General features: G+C 40.0%; 1 protein-coding gene across 1 annotated transcript; it reads right to left on the bottom strand.

Annotated features, from left to right (window-relative positions):
• Positions 1-1,598: 1,598 nt before the first annotated feature.
• Positions 1,599-17,717, bottom strand: LOC306753785 (periostin-like). Its single transcript, XM_079237703.1, has 23 exons — positions 17,575-17,717; positions 16,823-16,921; positions 13,056-13,120; positions 12,780-12,937; positions 12,527-12,691; positions 12,266-12,412; positions 11,979-12,120; positions 10,966-11,178; positions 10,698-10,832; positions 10,367-10,515; positions 9,721-9,857; positions 8,922-9,052; positions 8,614-8,744; positions 7,454-7,556; positions 7,290-7,357; positions 7,088-7,133; positions 6,977-7,009; positions 5,340-5,870; positions 5,186-5,215; positions 2,927-2,971; positions 2,616-2,702; positions 2,475-2,510; positions 1,599-2,179 (listed from the first exon to the last, which is right to left on the bottom strand). The coding sequence occupies exons 1-23, from the start codon at positions 17,691-17,693 to the stop codon at positions 2,121-2,123; spliced, it is 2,829 nt and encodes a 942-aa protein (XP_079093829.1). The 5' UTR covers positions 17,694-17,717; the 3' UTR covers positions 1,599-2,120.
• Between the last annotated feature and the right edge of the window lie 2,941 nt (positions 17,718-20,658).

Below are 20,658 nucleotides of genomic sequence, written 5' to 3'. Positions count from 1 at the left end.
ATTTATAGACGTCTCTCTCCCAATGTAAGTCTATGGGACGCCTAATGACGCTACAGGACAGACCCGGAATATGTAATTCCACCGTTTGTCCACTGTACCAAATTGGCACTCTAAGAGCCTTGTTGTCTGAATAATTATTTGTTCTGAGCAGTTGCGCCGGAAAAGACTTAAAATGGTATGGTTTTTGAAAGAAATGACAAATGACATGTTGATTAGTAACATTAGGCGGTGTTTGTTACTCTTGAACAGGGGCAAGCAAGCTATTTCCCACCATTTCCAGTCTTTTGGCTAAGCTCATCAGAGCTATATCAGAGTGGTGTCAATCTTCTCATCAAACTCTCCACCAGAAAGCATTTAAAACGTGTTTTCTGTCCTGACTGTGGTGAGTCTTATGAAGGCAAAGAAGAGCAAACTGTTTGCCTTTTGCATGTTTACATGAATCTCATGTAAGTCACTGCTAGGTATAAAAGCTAAATGTTCTTATCCAAAAGGTATACAACTAGCATTATGTCTCACAACATTATATGTGAGAGGCATCTTTATGAATCTATACTCAATACCACATAATGAAAACACTATCAAGCATGAATTTTGCTCCCCATTGTGTAAGGCAGGCTCACACCTGCCTTATATAGACAGGTGTGAGCCTTTCCAAATCACGTCCAATCAATTTAATTTACCACAGGTGCCCTCCAATCACTCCTATCATGACCTCTTTTCGTCATATTTTTATCAGCACTCTGTGACGTGAAGCTAGCAGTCCTCGTGCAAACTTCAACTCCCCTCTAATCAACTCCCCCTGACTGCTGCTGCTGACCTGGAAGAGCTGCCATGGATCATTTTAAGGATCTTGCAACAGAGCTACACATCATTTTTGGCAGACAATCCCATGTTAGTTTTTTTCATAGGAGGAAAATATGTTATGTTAAACCACAGGAAAATATCGCACATGATATTCACACTGTGGAATTACTGGTAAATAGAGCATTGCGTAAGTAATATGTTATTATTCAATTCGGCCTGTTGTTGTGTTCAATGTTTATGAACATATTCTCACCATGCAGTTACCTTTTGTTCAAGAGATGAAAAAGACAAATCTGTATGAAATAACTTTTCAAAAATGCTTTCAACATTTCTTTTGTCCATAAGATGTATGTGGTAGATGAAAAGTATTTTTTTGGTTCATTTTGGTTCATTTTCATTTTGGTTCATTTTCTGATGCAACTACTTGGTTAGGTAAAGACATAAAGGCTGTGGTTTGGGTAAAATAACTGCAGAAGTAGAGTTACTTAAGTAGAAAGATTATGTTAACGACGGCTTCCCTGGTGAGAGATAAAAGGTGTTTTTAGACCCTCACATCCACCTCGACCTCCTCCCTTGTTGCTCCTTGTCGTACAAAAAAATCTATTATGTGGGCTATGAAACAATTGTAGGGCATTACTTTTTGTAGGTATAGCTACGAACAGTGTATGAGAACAGCCTGAGTCTGGTTGTACAGGGACACACTGAGGTCAGGCTCACATTCAACAGCATGAAACATATTGATTTTGTGGAGTAAAAACAGTCATGGAAGCTTGAAAGAATGACTGAAAACTGTATAAAATGGTATTGTATTTTTCTAATCACCATGTGATAATTTACAGAGGTTCAGAACAGCATCTACTAGCACTGTTACATTTGTCACATTCATTAAAATGCATTCATTGTACAGAATGCAAACACCATAAAAAAGCGTACAAAAATCTTCCCAAGCAATCCGTATACAAAGTGAAATGATACAAATATATTTTTTTTTAAACACAATCTCTCAGTGATAGGAAATATCTCACCTTACACACCATCTACCCCACAGCAATAGTCCATATTTCCCTTGCACACTTACATGACTGACAAGGTATTCTAATTGCGTTGCATTGCTATTACACATCATGCCTATCACACACAGTATGGTCCAGACGGAATAGTAAACAATCATTCTCACTGGTGGTTTGGACAAAGAAATAGCTAGATTGATTCGATCTCTCCCTATTGGTCCACAGCTTTTCACACACTAAACCAGGAGCACTGGAGATGTATTCAGTCTCTGTGGTGAGCCCGAAGGTGTTTTCTCTCTGTTGGGTTCACTCCCTTGGCTTGTGGTGACGCTTGACCAGCTTTGTTCTCCTCCTTCTCATTCCAGCTGTAAAAGAGGAGTTAAGAGTTAATGGAGGTCATTAGAGGTGCGAATGAATGACAAAATAAACATGTCACGGTGGAAAGATATCAGACATGTGCTGAATAGGTGGACGGACTCAAAGGCAGATAATGGAAAGTAAAAAAGTGACAAGAGGCAAAGTCAAATCCAACAATGACAATTCGTGGTTAAAAATAGTTGACTTGGGCTCTGCATATTTTCCCGCATTGATCATGTGTTTTTTTTAGTCCAATCCAACATTGGTGATGATGAATGTGTCATCCACTAGCTATGCCCTCACCTGGAGCTTTCCTGGCAGCAGCGAATCCAGCTCCCCCTGTGACACAAAGAAACAATACGTCATTCATTGCTTTTAGACAAACACCGACACGCAAGTGCTATTCAAAATCTGAGCAGATCCGATACAGTTTTGATTATTCACCTTGAATGAGCTTGGTAATTCTCGCCGATTCCTCATTGATCAGATTTGGGTTGCCGTGGATGGTGGTGATCTTAGAGAAGTCCGGGCCTGACGTTCATAACAAAACCATTAGATCACAAATACTGAACAATTTAACATATACAATCAAGAATGGAGTTACATCAATTACATTTTTTGTTTGATCTCATTCTGTTTTCCACCTTGAAGCAACCACTGAATGCAGATTTATAATATGATTATTTCAAGGAGGAAAGGACAAATGTTTGAAAGAAACCTGTTTGGTATGAAGAGTTTGTGTCAGGAGATCCTACCCTCAATGATAAGAGGCTCATTCGCCGTGGGGTATCTGGCTCCACCTTCGGACCGGCAGCGGAGAAGGGTGTTGAAAGTCATCAAACGACTTAGCAACGAGAGACTGACAGGTACATACACCCCGCCAAACACCTCCTCCGCCACCGCCAACACAGTCAAGCATATTTGTGCAGTATTTATGAACACATACACACATTCTTAGCCAACAAACTAAGCTGCAAGACACTTCTGAAGCAGTTTTAGCTTAAAGCTCACCTGCACCCACACCTGCTATGGCCCAAAAGGTCTGAGTTGGGTACCATAAAAGCCATTTCATACCAAGCATGGATTTTCATCGGAAAAATGTGCACAGAAATGAATATAATAGATTTTAACACTTGCACACCCCTGCGGAATATTTCTCCGTGGCAGAAAGATATTCAGACGGACCTCAATTTCCACGTGTAAATATATGTTTGACCAGTGAAATTCTTTGTTCAAACTGATGTCATGAAAAATATCACCGCCATTCTGCATAATAATTAACCATTCACTGCTGTTTATTGCAAGGAGAGTGTGTATTTTCGTCGCAATGGATTTTCGGTACGATGGGAGTTTCGGGGTAACGAACTGTCGGACAAATGAGCTCTCAGTCTGATGGGACAGTTTTCAGACTATTGGTGTTTTGGAATAATGTGCCTTCGGAACAAGCACCGCAAAAACTACCTCAACAAACAAATTGAGGACCATTTATGGCTTGAGATTGCAGAGGAGCTGGGATACGATTAATTTGGTAATGTAGCTTATATGCACATGCTAACGTTATATGTTAGTCACGGAACGGGGATAGCAACAACAGTTAATTAAGTGAAGCATAACATTTGGGGTCTGAATAGTTTTTGCATTATGTAGTTTGACACTTAGACATTCTCTGACTGGATAGGTTTTTGTTGTGTGAAGTGGACATGGGCAATATTTAGGAAAAACTCATTGGGACTCATTGACGAAAAGGGTATACAGCCATGTAGATAATTTTCAACGGAACCGACATTTTCCATATTCCTGCAGCACATTTTCTCATCGCATTGGTGAGAAACAGTTTTAACACGGCACATTTAATTTGCACACTGCTGCTCACACAAGCACATCACATCTGTACTAAACAGAGAATGGGGGATGGGATGGGGGATGATGGGACTTTTTTTCCCCTGAGAAACAAGAACAATGGCGGAGAGATGAAATCAGATGGATAAGTGGTGAGATGGATAGAGACCCAAATTATGGTGCACCACGGGCAGTGGAAGAACTTGGCTTCATCTATATGTTGTGATGTGAGCATAACCAGAAAATGGACAGTCAAATCAACGTCCTTCCTCTGAAGCATCAATACTGAGCCGACAAACATGAACCAGAATTAACTTGTGATGTTTAAATCGTAGCTGGGCAAAGCTAGTCGTAAGGAACAAAGTGTTCTCTGTTTAAAATATGTCTTGCTTTCCATTATTGAAAAATATTATTACAGATAATTTGTGTTTCTCCCGACATTACAGCAGCAAGAAAAAAACATAACTGCTCCAGCCAGACCAACTTAATGTCTGACTGTGATGCGGTAACAAGGCATGTCTAGAATAATAATATGGAGCAGTGAATGTAATCATAGTGAACTGTTTTTAGATGATTTAAAATGTCGGGCTTTACGTTCTTGTTTGCTTCATCGTGGTACACCTAAACTTTGAGCCTTTAGATTCAGCTAGACACATGTATAGATAATTCCAGTCATCATGTACAAGCTTTGATGAGTTAACGTGTTGTTTTCTGTGTGTACAGCAGATGCTTATGAACCAATACTGAATACAAGAAGTTGAGCACATGAAAAGACAGCATCTGGCAGCAACAGACAAGTTGGCTCTTAGCAGTAGCCAGCTAAAGCAGAGCAAGATGTAAACTACAGAGGTGTTTGGTTCTTCTTTTAACCACTAATGCTAAGCCAGACCGCTAGCCTGAGACATGAAGAAATAGCTGGAAACCAACATTTGTAAGCAAAAAAGCTATGCTTGTGAATTTAAAATGAATAATTGGTAGCGTAGATTTTACAACTTTAACAATTCTGAAACTTAATAAATTTAACAATCTACAAATTGTTCTATGGCAGATTACGTAGGATTTGTCAGTTGTTGTTTGTAAACACATGATAAGTTAGCCTCTCCTACTTGGCCCAACCACACCAGAAGTGCTGTTTTAGCTCTTCAAAAGAAGTAAACATGTTCAGAGAAACTGACCTGTAATTCCTTTTCCATCAAGATCTCCACCTGTGTCAAATAAATCATTTTGTGTCATCACATCTATGTCAAAACCTTTGTGAAGTCAAAATGTGATCACATAACCTATTATTTGCACTCACAATATAAATGATTTAAACATTCAGAAACTTACCCTCAATAACTCTTGTAACCTTTGTAATGTTTGGGTCTCCCTCAATGACTCTGGTTACATGTGTGAAGGACGGGTCTCCCTGAATGACCCTGGTTAAATGTGTGAAGGACGGGTCTCCCTCCATGACTCTGGTTACATGCGTCAGGTTTCCCTCAATGACCCTTGTCACTTTGGTGATTACTGGCTTCCCCTTGATGACCACCTCAGTGATTACTGGTTCTGTCTCGATGACTCTTGTAACCTTGGTAAAGGTAGGCTCTCCATCAATGACCCTGGTGTACTTGGTGACAGATGGTTCTCCTTCAATGACCCTGGTGAGCTTGGTGACAGATGGCTCTCCTTCAATGACCCTGGTGAGCTTGGTGACAGATGGCTCTCCTTCAATGACCCTGGTGAGCTTGGTGACAGATGGCTCTCCTTCAATGACCCTGGTGAGCTTGGTGACAGATGGCTCTCCTTCAATGACCCTGGTGTACTTGGTGACAGATGGCTCTCCCTGAATGACTCTGGTCACCTTTGTTACATCAGGTACTGTAGAGAGGGAGTGGTAACGTGAGTATACTTTACTTTTTTAAACATACTTTTTGCTACACTCCATGGTCCAGTGAGCTAATACCGATGGATAGATTTAATTTTCTCGTCTGTTTGTTGCATTACATTACATTTCATTTAGCTGACGCTTTTATCCAAAGCGGCTTACAATAAGTGCATGGTTTATTTTGTTTGAAGAAGCACATTACAGACATGTTTATATTTCATACAATATTTACAAGTTTGGGTATTTAAAGAATCAGTATACTGATAAAAATAATGCAAAAGGAAAAAAAAAGATTCTGAGCGATGATCTTTTAATGTGACAGTATATCTATGAGTTATATAAGAGATGGAAGCTTGCATATTTGTGTTTGTATCCGAGGCAGATTCATGTCTGTCTTTCAAACAAAGTGTGTGTTTGTGTATGTAGGTGTGTGCATGTCCGTGTATAACAAGTGTGAGTGAGGATTCTGCATGGTTTTACTTGTAGACCAAAACTGTGTCATTTTAATTAAAATCTCTTAATATATAGTGTAATAATATGAGGAATAGTTTGTTTGCTTTACAAAGATGAATCACTTAAAGGTTTAGCATGAAATGCCCTTGAGGACCAGAACTTCAGCTCCATGTCATGTGCCTAAATACCGCTGCAAAATTGGACTTCATCTCTCCTATGTTACCCAATATAGGAAGTCTCCCATCTGTGTGAAAGTGCACTGGACTATGTCCAACTTAAAGAGAATCATCCAAGAGTCCTCTATGGTCTCTGACTCTGTTGTGCTTTGACAGCCTAATTACCTCATCCCTAAAGGAGCTGATTAAATATGCCAAGAGGTCCAGGAGGATTTGTGCAATAGCAAGAGTGGATAATCAGTGGAACAACTATGAAAGAGGCCTGAAGGGACTGATGACATGCAGGTAATATGCTTCAGATTAGATTTCAACTCAAGAACAGATACACATTTTTGAACAAAGGACATGAATTGGTTCCAAAGGCAATCATGTCTTTTATAATCACCACTAATGTAAAATATAGGCTTTTGGATGATCATGACAGATTCAAAACTTGTCTTTAATCATGTAGTTGATAATAGGGGTCTTACCTGTTTCAACACGTGTAGTTGTGATGATCTTTCCTGTGAAGTAACACAAGTAGTTTTAAGTTGTTGCAAATGCAATTATATTCAAGCGTCATGAGTGCTAAAGAGACTTACTGATGAACGTGAGTGGGATCTCATGATAAGAAAATCCAGAAATATACTGAAGAACAAAAAGCATAGAATGAAATGAAGAAACAAAATAATAACAATTCACATTGATCAATGAATGAATGAATTAATGAATGAATATGTACTTTATTAATCCCCAATGGGAAATTTTGTGTCAATGCATATCAAGACTGTGTATTCTATCTACCTTTATCGTGATGTACTTAATCATCTTCCTCAGGAGGATGAGGAAGTCCTGGCGGCCCACAGGAAGATCTGTAAGTAATATACATTATCAAAATAGCATACCATAATCCATCCCAGCACAGTGTGCACATTGCATGATTGCATACTAATGTCTGGTGTTCTCACCCGCAGGATAGAGAACGTTCTTCACCACATGGATCACACCATTTGTTGCCATCAGGTCACTGTCTGGCACATCCACAGAATTGACAAGAATAGAGTTGTTTACCTATCAAAAACACAAAAAAACACTATATTCACATCTATTTTCAAGGGTATTTTTTCGTGAGCTACGTCAGCTACTACCTTAAAAGAATTACCGGATTTAAAGACGTACACTTTTATGAAATGGTTTAACATGAGAGGTTTTGACATCAGGTCAACGGAAGTGAGCTACCTAATTTTCTGAAATTTAGGGTGTAGGTGACTGAAGGTGGACGTACTGAGTCAGAAAGGTATGCTTTCTTATGGCTCTCTCTCAGCCACCAACTTGAGCCAGATCAGGTTTTAAAAGCCTAACCACATGTTTAAATTAATTCCTGTCCCCATGGAGAATTATCTCAAATAAGCTTTCCTGTGTGTCCATTAAAAAAGTCCTTGGCTGATTACCTGATCAGTGCGATAGGAGAAAGAGGGAAAGCAAAATGGTAATTGATGAAATTCTAATAAAATTGAGGTGAAGACTGAAGAGCAAGAGCAAGGCAGACAGAGAAAAATGGCAGGTGGAGGACATCAAAGTGGGAGGTGGAGAGTGGTGGATGAATACTGAGAGTGGCCGTTGATAGAACCGACAGAAAGCCAGGATTTATTACTTCTGGCCTTTCTCCAGAGATATCCAGCTTTGAAGTAATAGATTAGCGGTTCTTTGATGCTATATTGCTTAAATGATAATGTGGGGAAAGATTAGGTTTGAGTTTTACAATGGAGTCTTTGAGAAAATGAAAAATGTGTGGTAATTTAAAACTTAACTACATAATGCAAAATATGCTCTTAAAGGAAAATCTGCTTCTTCTTCTTCATTTGACAATTTCCTACATTTCCCAGAGTTCCTTTTTTTAATCAAACGTGTGCAGGATTTAAAAGCTAGCTATAGTTTATGGGTTATAATCATGGCTACAAATCTTACTCAAAACACAACACTCCTAATCTGCTGAGTTTCTTGTGCTGATGTAACCTACAAATGATTTATCCCTGTATGATTGTTGAATGACAGATTCAGGAAACTGTCTCTTGTCTCTTTGATTCTGAGGACTCAAATACACACTCAAGTGATGGATTGTACATACAGACATAACTTGCAGGTTATTGCCCTGGAGGGTTTTGAGCAGATTGGTAACTCCTCCCTCTAATCCTCCATTGATGAAGATGCCATTACTGAAGTGGTACAGCAGAATGATCCTCAGAGCATTCAGATCACCTGGCAATGACAGCAAAAGGCAAACATGATTTACATATTGAGAGTGAGCATTCCTCATGTTTGTTTACTCTCATCCCGGCAATATACAACTTTAAATCAGTACAAACTTGACAGCAATCCCCAATCGTACAAAGGGAGATACATGAAAGGGTGTGTTCATTTCAGTAGAGTACTCACTTTTGAGCAGAGCAAAGTCCTCTCTACTGAGATCAGCAAAGGCATCGTCAGTTGGTGCAAAGATGGTGTAGGAGCCTTCCTGCTTCAGCAGATCAGTCAGACCTGCTGTCTCCATCAGCGACAGAAAAATCCTTCATTTGTTAAAAGAATTTAAAAATAGAAAGAAGAAAGTTAATTAACAAAATCGCTATACAGTACAGTACCGTAGGAATGAAATTAAGCCTACATGTGCAGAATGCATTTTTACTCTTTTGGGTTCATGGAAATGATAATGAGTGACATTAATGTTTTACAAGCCACAAAGGCAGCAACAAAAAAATAAAAGTAGACATTTTGTGCCAGTTCTGTTGTCAATTTCAGTTTTACATCACGGTGAACTACCGTGTTTCAGACTGAACAAACTCAAGCCCATCAGGACATCAAGGAAAAGAACAGCTCTGGCTATAATGAGTCCTGAGCACGGTAGAGACCATATTTTATGTTGCGTTTTAGCCAAAAAATGGTAGGGTGTTCCTCATTTTAGACAGGAGGATTATGTTTATGGGAATGTGATTGAGTTCAGTTTTGAATTGACTTGTGTGGTCCCATTCAAACATCTGCTTCTACATCTGATTCACCATCAGCCTCTACTGGGGCCAATATCTGTCAAAGTCAGAACATGTGAAATGTGGATGATGAGGCATTGCAACTCACAAATGCAAATTGTATTGTCAGAAATGAGTTCCTATTTATAAACAACAACAAATAAACAATGATTACATCCAAAACAAATACAGCAAAAATAAGGTGTAGTTCTTACTTAAATCGTCTGTCAGCGATCAGGAGCTCATAGGTTGTTTTCTCGGCCGGTTTGATGATAGTCCTCATAACATGGAGGGCACTTTTGCTCCCCTCTTTACTGCCATGCACCATGCATGCATTTTCTATGCACACAGCCTAACAAAAAAGAAGAACATTCAGAGAGACAGGTAACAGGCCTAAAAGTCACTGTACAAAAGGGGTTAACTATTTAGCTTCGGGGAGGGAGTTTGTCATGCTGTCCGGTTTAATTGCAATCAGTTAAAAATACCAAAGTGTCTGTGAGGAAATTAAACCCAGCTGTTCCTAATATCTGAAACACCAGAGCAGAAACTCACTTTATCTACCAAGAAGAGCTGGCCTAATTAACTGTTTTATTGCATTTGCTTTCAATTAAAAGATTACCAAATCATGTTAACACTTAGTAAGGGGCCCAGTATTGACTTTCAGATTTACAATATGGAAGCCGACCCTCTCCATTGTCTTTCCATTACTTCATATTTATCGTATTTTCCTGTTCCTTTCCGACTCTGTCTGACTTTCTAAACAACAATACACACACACACACACACACACACACACACACACACACACACACACACACACACACACACACACACACACACACACACACAGGTAGTGCTCACAGTGCGGTAAATGAAGACTCTGAGCAGTTTTCCAGCCAGTGTTTCCAGCAGCTGTCCATTGTAGAGCTCACTCAGTGTAATCTTCAGCTTCAAGATGTGGTTTTCCAAAATGAATTTCAGCAGGCTCTGCTCTGTTGACATCACCTCAGCTGACAAACAGAGAAGAGTTACAGATTTAAAATGACCCGGGTAATGTTACATATCACTCCTTATAAAACATGTCTTCCTCAGGATGCCTTAAAAGATTTAAGTGACAAGCATAAAAGAAAGTATAGGTCAATCCTCTGAATCACTGTGCCACCCACAATAACCTGTTTGGAGATCAACTCACTTGTGAAGGCAGCGTTGACCGGAGCAAGGAGTGTATACTCTGTCTTCGGACCAATGGCAGACGCTAAACCCAGTTCAGACACCATGTCGTTAAAAGTGCTCTGGGAGTCTCCCATCAGCTCCAACCCTTCCTTGGCTGATATGAATCACATAAACATAACATATTTGTGACCACAGAGAAACAATTTATCCAAATGTTTTGAACATTTGTTAATATTTGCTGAGGGAGATTATTCAAGATGAAGGAGATTATTCAAGATGTGTTTTACCTGAGTCAGGGATGAGCACCTGGTCGATGTAGTGGATGACGCCATTAGTGGTGACGATGTCCTTCTTCAGCACCATCTTGATTCCATTGACTGTCAAACTGTCGCCATCACAGGCGATCTGTATGGTGCTGCCCTCTGCGGTCTCATACACTGACCCTGCCATGATTGCTTCTGAACACTGGACACTGTTCAACAGGTGGTAGTTCACCAGGGCTGGTGGGTCGAAGTGTGAGAGAGAAAGACCGTGTTAAACAGAAAAACAAATGCTGATATTTTAACACTTTCTAGGTTGCCTTGTGGGTTATTTTTGTAATCTGGTTGTGCAATGCGAGGTGTACAGTTGTGATTCTTACATGTATACGGACAGACACATTCTTTCAGCTCTTTTAGAAATATTTAGACTCTTTTGTTAACATTTACATATTGGATTACACCTCCGACTGAGTCCAACTGTTAAAATCAGCAATGCCTGGCCTGTGAAAGCAAAGTATTTCCAACATGAAAAACCATTCCAAATCCACGAAAAATTATCTCTTTTCACTTCCCTTTTAGACCAACACACAAGGCTCCAAATCATCTTTATTTTGAAGGCTGGTCTTCCATGGTTGGTCAGTAAAGCCTGTTTGCCAAGTGTCTGTGAATTTATCTGAGGTTATATTGTGTCCCCCGAGGGAGCCACTCACTGAGGACACCGCAAACTGGCTTCGTGCTAATAGAGGTTCCTGGCAAGCCAGCGACTCAGCAAATAAGCAGATAAGCTGCAACTGTGGAGACGTGAATTTCCTGCTTTCATTGTGTGGTTTGCTTTTTTTGTGAGTGTGTGTCTACTCTATACTCCTGAGAACTACGTTTGCTTTTGGGAGGAATGTGCAGAAATTGTATGGAGGATATTTTCAGTAGTTTAGACATTAACCTGTCAGCATGCATTAAGCATTAACAATTCATCAAAATCAACCAGAGCATTGTATGTTAGCAGTTTATGTTATCATTAGTGTGTCCCATGTGCAATATACCTGCAATTACATCCTTGTCTCCCATGATACGCTCCAGGTAGCCTGGACTCAATTTGTCAAAGGCTTCGTTAGTGGGAGCAAACAGGGTATAGTGGCCAGCCTGGTCCAACTTGTCCATCATATCAGAACCCAATACTGCATCCTGGGTAACAAGAAGACAGTGTGTCTCACATTTTGTCATTCGAGATATACAAAATATTGTACACACATTCCACTTCCTGCACATTTACATGTAGCATTGGTGTTGTTGCCCATTTTCAGCTGAGAGTGCTTTTTATATTACATACTCTGAAGGTGCTGAGCTCATCATTGACATCCAGGACTTCCTTGATGTTGTTGCCAACACTGCTGATGACCCGATCAATGACATGCACCACACCATTTGTGGACACCTGATTACCATGGATGATCCTGGCACAGTTCACTGTCACAATCTTCACAGAGGGGAAATGTTTTATTAAGGCAAGAGCATCATCAGGGTCAGAAGTCCTTTATTGACATAATTCCATCATATGTTCTTGCAATCTTGTACATTTCAACAAACTGACCCCATTTGAGTAGTGATTGATGTAGAGCCCCAGGTCGTTGTACATGGAAGTGAAAGTCATGTCGTTCTTCATGTCTTTTGTCAAAATCCGGCGGTTCACCATGTGGAAGTGAAGAGCGTTGTACAGCTCGATGTTCACGTTGCTCACCAATGCAGACTGTACAGTCTAGGGAAATCACAACAGCAGCAAGTGTGAGTATTTACTGCATTTATTTGTATTCTCTAGAAAAGTTTGAAACCTCTAGTCCACTTACAGAGTCTACCAGATCCCAGGCCTCATTGCTAGGAGCAAACATGGTAAAGGAGCCTTTCCCTTCAATTTCCTCTCTCAGCTTGGAGATGTCAGAGTAATGCTGTGTTGTCGTAGCCTTTACCAGCCCCAGCGTACCATAGACATGGTCAATGGGAGCCACTGAGGGGAAGCAAAGACATTGTTCCTACATAGAAACTAGTCTATAGTACGAGTTAATACAAATTTTGAATTTATCAGAAAAGAAGACCAAAAAGAATCAGTAGTGAGAGCCACTTACCTGCAGGGCATCCTCTCATACCCTCTAGCTTGATGTACCCAGGACAGCATTCATATAGGACCAGGCTTCCGAGATAAAAGAAAAAAGAAATGTGTGTTAGATACAATAGATTAACTGATCTTGATAAACATAAATGAATGATATTCATGCACAAACTGTGAACAAAGCACATTTAAAAGTCAAAGCAGAAAAAATTGACGGCATAAGAAAACATCCAAAAAAAGCAAGCAAGTCAAGGAGAATAAAAAAGACAAGAAAAACCCCAATAACATCAAAGTGGTCCATTAAACACACAGAGTGTGGACAACTCCCAGCAGGCCAATCACAGAGAAAAACTGGAATGGACTCAATAGTCCCAGCAAATGAAAAACAAAACATCCCCAAATGGAGATGTGAATGTCAACATGAACACCAGACAGGGGTGTCTGGTGCCCCCCATCTGCACTTTCTTTTGGCCATCAATCTAATTCCCAAGAAAAACTGAATCTTGATATACAGTCGAATTCTTGTGAGCATGCGATAAATTGAGGCTTTAGGGCGGAAGGAGCAGCTTCTGAACTTTGTGAAAACAGATCTCAGAAAACAGAGTAGAAAATTGCTGGCAGGAAGCCGAGTGGACCTCCTAACACTAAAAGGAGCTGTGTGGCAGACCCAAGCTCTTCAAGCAGTCGTATTGGTACATTATTACAGGAAATCAAGCTGCATTTTATTGAAATGTACGACATAATGAGGTGTGAGACACACAGTGTGAGCCACAAGTGAGTATTCTGTAAAAGTCATGTTTAATGGAGGAATACATTATGTCTTTCAAGTCGAGTTTTACTAAAAATGAACCGCGGACGGTAATCAAACATTTAGACATTTGATTTGGAGTGATCCCAGGCAAACCCACATCTTCAAAGACGCAAACTAGCAGTGAGTCAACACTTGACGATGATCCACCAGAGAAACTGCAATGGAGTTTCTAAATATAAATGGAATACGTTTAATTGAAGTTTAACCCAAAAGGACTTCATGAGTTCCAGTTGGAGCTTTTTGTGTTTGCTAAAGAGGTTTGGGGCGGAGTTTTAAGGTTTCCTGCTTTCTGTTTTCCCATGGAAACACTTTCTACGTGAACTCTCAGCTCTCTCTGTAGGGTTCAAAACAAGAAACTGTTTATTCTCCTTTCAGAAATTGAACAGAAGTGATATATTATGCAAGAGAAAAATACTCCCGTCATAGCCACTTCAAAGACTATCACTCACACACACACACACACACACACACACACACACACACACACACACACACACACACACACACACACACACACACTTGCAACATCACTCACTTTCTCCCTTCAACTCCCTTAAATGGCTCGCATGTTTTGGCAAACCTCTCTAATCCACTTTAATCAGTATTTGTGTCTTTATGTAGTGTCCAATGATAGTGATGAATAGTGAATGGTGAATTTGCAATTTTTGTGACAACCATGTCACTTATATTGCAACCATTCTCTGCATTGACACTAATTGTTTGAATGTAAGATACATGAATATACAACCGTCTGAAGCTATGAAGTCATTGCTCCCTGACTGTGGTGTGACAGGATAATGGATGCAGTATGCCAGCACACTGCAAACCAGGCTTTTGGCAGTGTCCCTGCATGAACTAGTTTGATATGGCTTCCAGATGAGCAGTTGTGGAAACACAGGGAGGGCATGAATACACACACTATGACACATACACATAGTGTACTCACACAGAAACACTAGGTGGGGTTGTTTGGCATCAGATTATTACAGTTTTTTTCCTGTTATGTAATTAACAATCAACAGTGTCTCCTGTGTCCTCATCAAGGGACTTTTTTTTTCTGCAGTGTCAGTGACTTCCTGAATTCTCTTTTTATACATGGGAATGGACTTTACCACTTATCTGACACTGTTATAGTTTAACCACAAATTAAGCCCTTGTCCTCCCTGCACATTGTGTTGCAGCAATAGAACAATACTTTGAAGAAAATCGCTACCACCTGACACTCCAGCAACACACTTCAAGATTTCTTTGTGGAAATTAAGGCATTAAGAAATCCCTATGGTATAATTTAACATGTGTAGACAATTAAAAAAAACAAAGGGCATGTTAAATTCACACCAGTGTAATGTGTTTTCATGATAGCGGTTTCTAAGAGAATCAGGCCAACTATTACCTCAACTGCTGCACCCTGACAACTTGTTTGAACAGGAGCGTATTAGCACACCAGCTTGCAATGTACACTGGAGCATCCAAATAGCCATGCTATATATTTAAACAATCCTTCATAATCTCTCATCAACACCAAATCCAACTCAAACATAATCACAGCTAGTTGGATTTCCTCCTCTGCTCCTGAACAATGTCCTCACTGTGACCACTGTGACCACAGAGGGAGAAAGACAAGCAACGTTTTGTTGGCTTTCCTTAGGTTTATTTAGTTTTATTTATTTAGTTTTTTTATCATCTTTATTTGCTTGCTGAAATATTATCTCAGTATAGACTCCATCGCTACCATGTTGGGAGAAAATGACTCAATTCTGACTCAATCCCTCTTTTATCCATTCTCTCTGTCATCTCCTTATTTTCCGGCCCTTCCTTAAACAGCAGCAAGTAATACAGATGACTAAAGGAAGGTGTGTGTATGTGCATGTGTGTATACAGCTCCAGCCGAGCCTTACACTCCATCAACACATCAGCGGCTACATTTCCTATTTTCATATATTTCTTGCTGTAACAGCTACTCATTCAGCACGTCATGGCATGGGAAAATATGACACTGACATAAATCCATCAACAACAGGCCCTCTGATGCTATACGTCCTGCAGAAGCTCAAATATCTAAAGCCATTCATGCGCTCTACTCTTTTGCTCGTAATCCCACATTTTTGCGCATTATCTTTATATTTGGCATATTTAATCCTGAAATTTTTTTTTTTTCGCAGTTTATTATGAATTCTCAAGCAGCTATCACCTCTGCAGTGGTACAGAAAACATCTCACTTAAACTAGCAATATAAAAAATAAGGCTAATTTGCCTCAGAATAAAGAGTTTTGCAAACTCAGTATGAGACATATGCACTCTTCTTGCATGCACACATACAGTACTAGTTAAGTATACACTACCCATACCAATAATCCAAATCTGGTGGAACTATAGAGCTTCAATATATCTACAATTTTGCCAAACTGTACACACATTTTTCTTGAGCAGCTGAAATGTGTCAGATGGGAAGTGGGGCATCAATTACTGTCAAGCAGAGTTTACCACATCAACGGGCTCACAATAGAGTGAATCCCCGGCCCGCAGGCTACGCACCATGTCCAGACTTGAGAGTGGGGAGGGCTTGATGAGGACAAAAAGAAATACTGAATATCTAGAAAGAATCTTTCAAATGTATGCAATTTAAATACTCAATCATCGTCATCATCATGGACCCTCAGAAAAGAAAGTGAGACAGCTACGTATTAAGGTGACTTGAAGGAGACGGACCGGACTCATACAAAGCTGACCTCTACTGTTCATAAAGAAAGAGCCAGGTTGAAGAGGTAAACGCTCGGATGAAATCCACACGTATGATCTGACTTGTTTGAACATTTTTGAATATGTGATGGATGTGTGGAAGCTGAGAGTGGTTTGCACTTTGTATAAGGTCAATTGAGTTCAGTGCAAAAAAAATAATCATACAAAAGAAAAGAAAATCCAAACAAATCTCGTAGCAATTAGATCCATTCACACTTTTGGTCAAGACTTACGTCTTCTTGCCACAGATGGAGCCTTTGTACCAGTTCCTACATGTGCTGAAGTACTTCTTTTTAGAGCCCAGGACCTGTTGCAGGGCGCACACATTGGGTCTGTAAGAGATGGGAGGGGAGGAGGTGAGAAGAAAAGTGAGAACCGGGTGTTGAAAAGGGGAAGTTGAGGCAGGATGTGGGGAGAGGGGAGAGACTAGGTCAGGAGAAGAAGGAAGATTGATGCAATTTGCTGAACCTTAAAATCTTGTTGTGTCTAGTTGTCTTATATTAATATAAGTCAAATTCAGAAAGCAATGAAATATAATTCCTTAAATTTAACTTAAAAATGTTAACTCAGAATCAAATTCAATGGGTAAATTGGGCACATTATTTACAGCTGAAGAGTGAATAATAAATGTACCAGACGATATTGAATTTTCCATTATGGCTTAAATCAATAATTTGTCTCCACTTATGATCGAGTGCTCTTTGTGATAAAAACATTTTAAAAAAAACACTTTAAAACATAGCACGGATATAAAATCTGCCTTACATATCGCTCTTCATATTGGTACAAATCGGCTGTCGGCTTACTACTGATATGACTATTTACTGTGCAAATATTTGTTCTGCATACAAATGCAAGCAAGTGGACCAGGGTTGTTACCTGCTGAATTATGGACATAAGTTTAAGTTTGGCATTTGTCACCTCTCTCCTCACTTGAAACAGTCTTTCAATCCGACCCTCCCTCCCCCATGTCCCATCTCCTTACCCTTCTTTCCTGGCCCGAATGCGACTGTGGGTGACTATCTTGTCATAGGCGGAAGTATCCACACTCCCTAGAGAGCAGAGTGCCACCAGCACTGAGGTCACCACGAGCAGCTGATGCATCCTGGGGAGGAATCAGTCCTCAAGGGTACAAACACACACGCTCCGGTAGTCTTATAAACACACGCACACACGGACACCCCGAAAAAAATACACAGGAGATATGTGAGTCTGAGTCAGAGAGGGAGCCTTTATACCAACTCTCCAACACACACCCATACCCACCCACTCTCTCTTTACTCCTTCACAGTCTTTTCCATACCATTACATCCTGCTCTCACCCACACACACTCTTCCAAAACCCTTCCTCCTGCTTTGACTCAAGCTCATTGTCTCCCCCTCCCTCACGGTGCTACACATGGATTTCTCATGAATTGCATTACCACCATCACATCCCAGAGTACCGAGGACACCCCGTACCTAAAACTTTACATCGTTCTACACTCTATAATGACAGTTTCATATTCCATCTGTGGATTTACGGTTCTTTAAGAGTATATTACGTTTTGACCATTGCTCTTAAGATTGACAGAGCATTTTGAGAGGGGAACACACTGGAGTTCCCATCACGGTTAAAAAAGTAAACATGTAAGACAGTGACTTATTAAAAGTAATTCTATTTCTCAAACACACTCGGGCAGAAAGCACGCCTCTGAAATTCGTCAACGACATATGTGAATTAAATTGACTGAAATGTTTTAATAAGCCATGAAATAAGGCTGTAAATCAAACTCAAAGACCCATGGTGATATATCTGAGATTATGGGTTTACACTTTGCTTGAGAGAAGCCTTACTATATTTGTTACCATCTCTCCCCTGGGATACCGCTCTCCTCATTACCTTTACGATGTGGATTTATCATTTCCACCAGCCTTTCCTCCCCTGAACTCCCATTTGCGCTCCGGCTCCTCTTTTATCCCCTTCATCCTCCCTGCTGTCATGTTCATCGTTCATCAGCTTCTTTCCCGGTCCGAACTTTTACAGCTGTCTCTGTCTCCCGTGTTGAAGCCAGATCTGATACTGTTAGGGAAAATGCATGATGGAAAAGGCTCCTGGATGTCGTCATGCACGGTCTTGACTTGTGAGCATGAAAAAGTATGCATCTAAACTGGGGAACATACCGCAAAGGACTCTTTCGATGATGTTGTTTACACCACAAATGTGACCACACAAGAAGGCACCATGTACAGTTTCTTATATTAAATGCATATAATGCAGTAAAGCAAAGATAACAACATTTTCACGGAGGTGTCCTTGGAAAAAAAATATGAACAGAGTGAAGAAATGAAGATTGCCTTCTTCAAATGATTAATTTAAATCCCTACAGCACCTCAGATTTTACTCACTTTTCCTGAACTGGCATGACCCCTCTGATCCCAAGGAGGACAGCAGCCTGCAGGAGGCTGAGCTATCTCCATCAGGGCGTCATCCCATTGGAGACAACTTCCTGTCTACGATGCTATCTTAGCATTTAAGACAGACTTCTCAGTCCAGCCAGGAATTCCCAGTAATTTAAACCTTATTGATTTCCTTTCCCTTTTGCCTTTAGTATCCCTCTCCACATGCACACAAACAGACAAACAAGCACACACATGATTGTCACTTATATTAAAGTTAAAAGTAAATTTCATTGAATCTTTCCTTTGTCTATGTTCTGTCAGCTTTCCATTCTCTAAGACAAACCTTTAAGAGGAATTTAATTCCTGTTGAGCGGTTGTTTCCCAGAGAAATGCACCGCAGTCCTCTCCAGGCTGCAGGTGGTTATTTTGGATCTCAGATCCTGCAGAGAGATCTTGGCAGAGAGGAAGCGATGAGCAGGAACTCCAACCCTATAATGACACCTCCCCCTAGTGGAGAGGACTTATCAGTGCAGTCATGTGTGAGTCCTCTGCAGCTTGCATTACACATGTTCAAAATCTATTAACATATGTAACAACAGGAAAAACAAACGTTTACGTTGGTCTATTCCTGTCTCACAAGGACTTGTATAACAGGTCTGCTTTTATATGTGTGACTGCTCATTTTCGTATGTTTGAGTCTCCATGTTACACACTTACACACATAATCTAATTCGAACTGTGCACCTTGTGTGTTCATATTTAAAAGTTACCTGGAGGTTTAGAACTAATCAGTTTAGTCACAAATTAATACTTGATCAAATATGTAGAATTAGACAATATTTACATTACTGAATAAGATTTACTCATTGTGAGTGTGAGCATATGTATATGCCAGTTGAAGCCTTTTCTAATTATGTGTTTCTGCATCTGTGACAGTCTGGTTCAAGTTGGCAGATCCATCACAAAGCCGGGGGCATTTCTGCGCAGCCTTTTGATCACACATGGAGCAGCGTTTCATCAACTCTTGAATATTTCATGTTTTTTTCATTCGTCTGGTAACTTGTTTGCCAATTGAACTCATTGTACAAATAGAAAAGTGAAACAAAACAGGGCAGATTTCTTTCCATGCATTAGTTTTTGAACACTGTATACATTTTCTGGTTGAAACAGTACAAATGTGTTTCTTTATGTGTATATTTGTTGAAACCTGAGATTTCAGCTGAGCGTTCTTTCTTTGTCCTATTCCTTGAAAAAAACTTCCTTCCTTTTCCTTCTCTACATGTTTCTCCCCTTACATAAAGCCATTAAGCATGGGTTGCTTCCTGGATGAAATGGCCCATTCATACGCCCATGCTCTCATTTACAAAGGAGATGAAGACAGAGTAAATAAGTTTGTTGCACTTATGAGAGTGAGAAAGCTACTACTACTGAAACTGCCTGTACTACTAGCACACACTGTAACATCAATTAAACACTTCATTTTCAGAAAGAAAAAAGAAATGCATGAGATATTCACAGTTCTGACTTTCTAAAATTGAAAGGGTTTCGACAACGAGACCTATTGCTTAATGCAATAATACACACAAACACACACACACACACACACACACACACACACACACACACACACACACACACACACACACACACACACAAATAACATAAACATGTCCTTCACATCAGATTG

Source organism: Taurulus bubalis (assembly GCF_910589615.1).
Source record: "Taurulus bubalis genome assembly, chromosome: 2".
Lineage (NCBI taxonomy): Eukaryota > Metazoa > Chordata > Actinopteri > Perciformes > Cottidae > Taurulus > Taurulus bubalis.
The sequence above is the reverse complement of the archived record's forward strand: the minus strand, read 5'-3'. Positions and strand labels throughout refer to the sequence as shown.

Excerpts from the sequence above, each read along its gene's own strand:
- LOC306753785 (XM_079237703.1), bottom strand. The coding sequence starts at position 17,693 with ATGCATCAGCTGCTCGTGGTGACCTCAGTGCTGGTGGCACTCTGCTCT. Across the intron at positions 12,121-12,265 it reads ATGAGCTCAGCACCTTCAGA|GATGCAGTATTGGGTTCTGA; the intron begins GTATGTAATATA and ends CTTGTTACCCAG. Across the intron at positions 7,557-8,613 it reads ATAACCTGCAAGTTATGTCT|GTAAACAACTCTATTCTTGT; the intron begins GTATGTACAATC and ends TGTTTTTGATAG.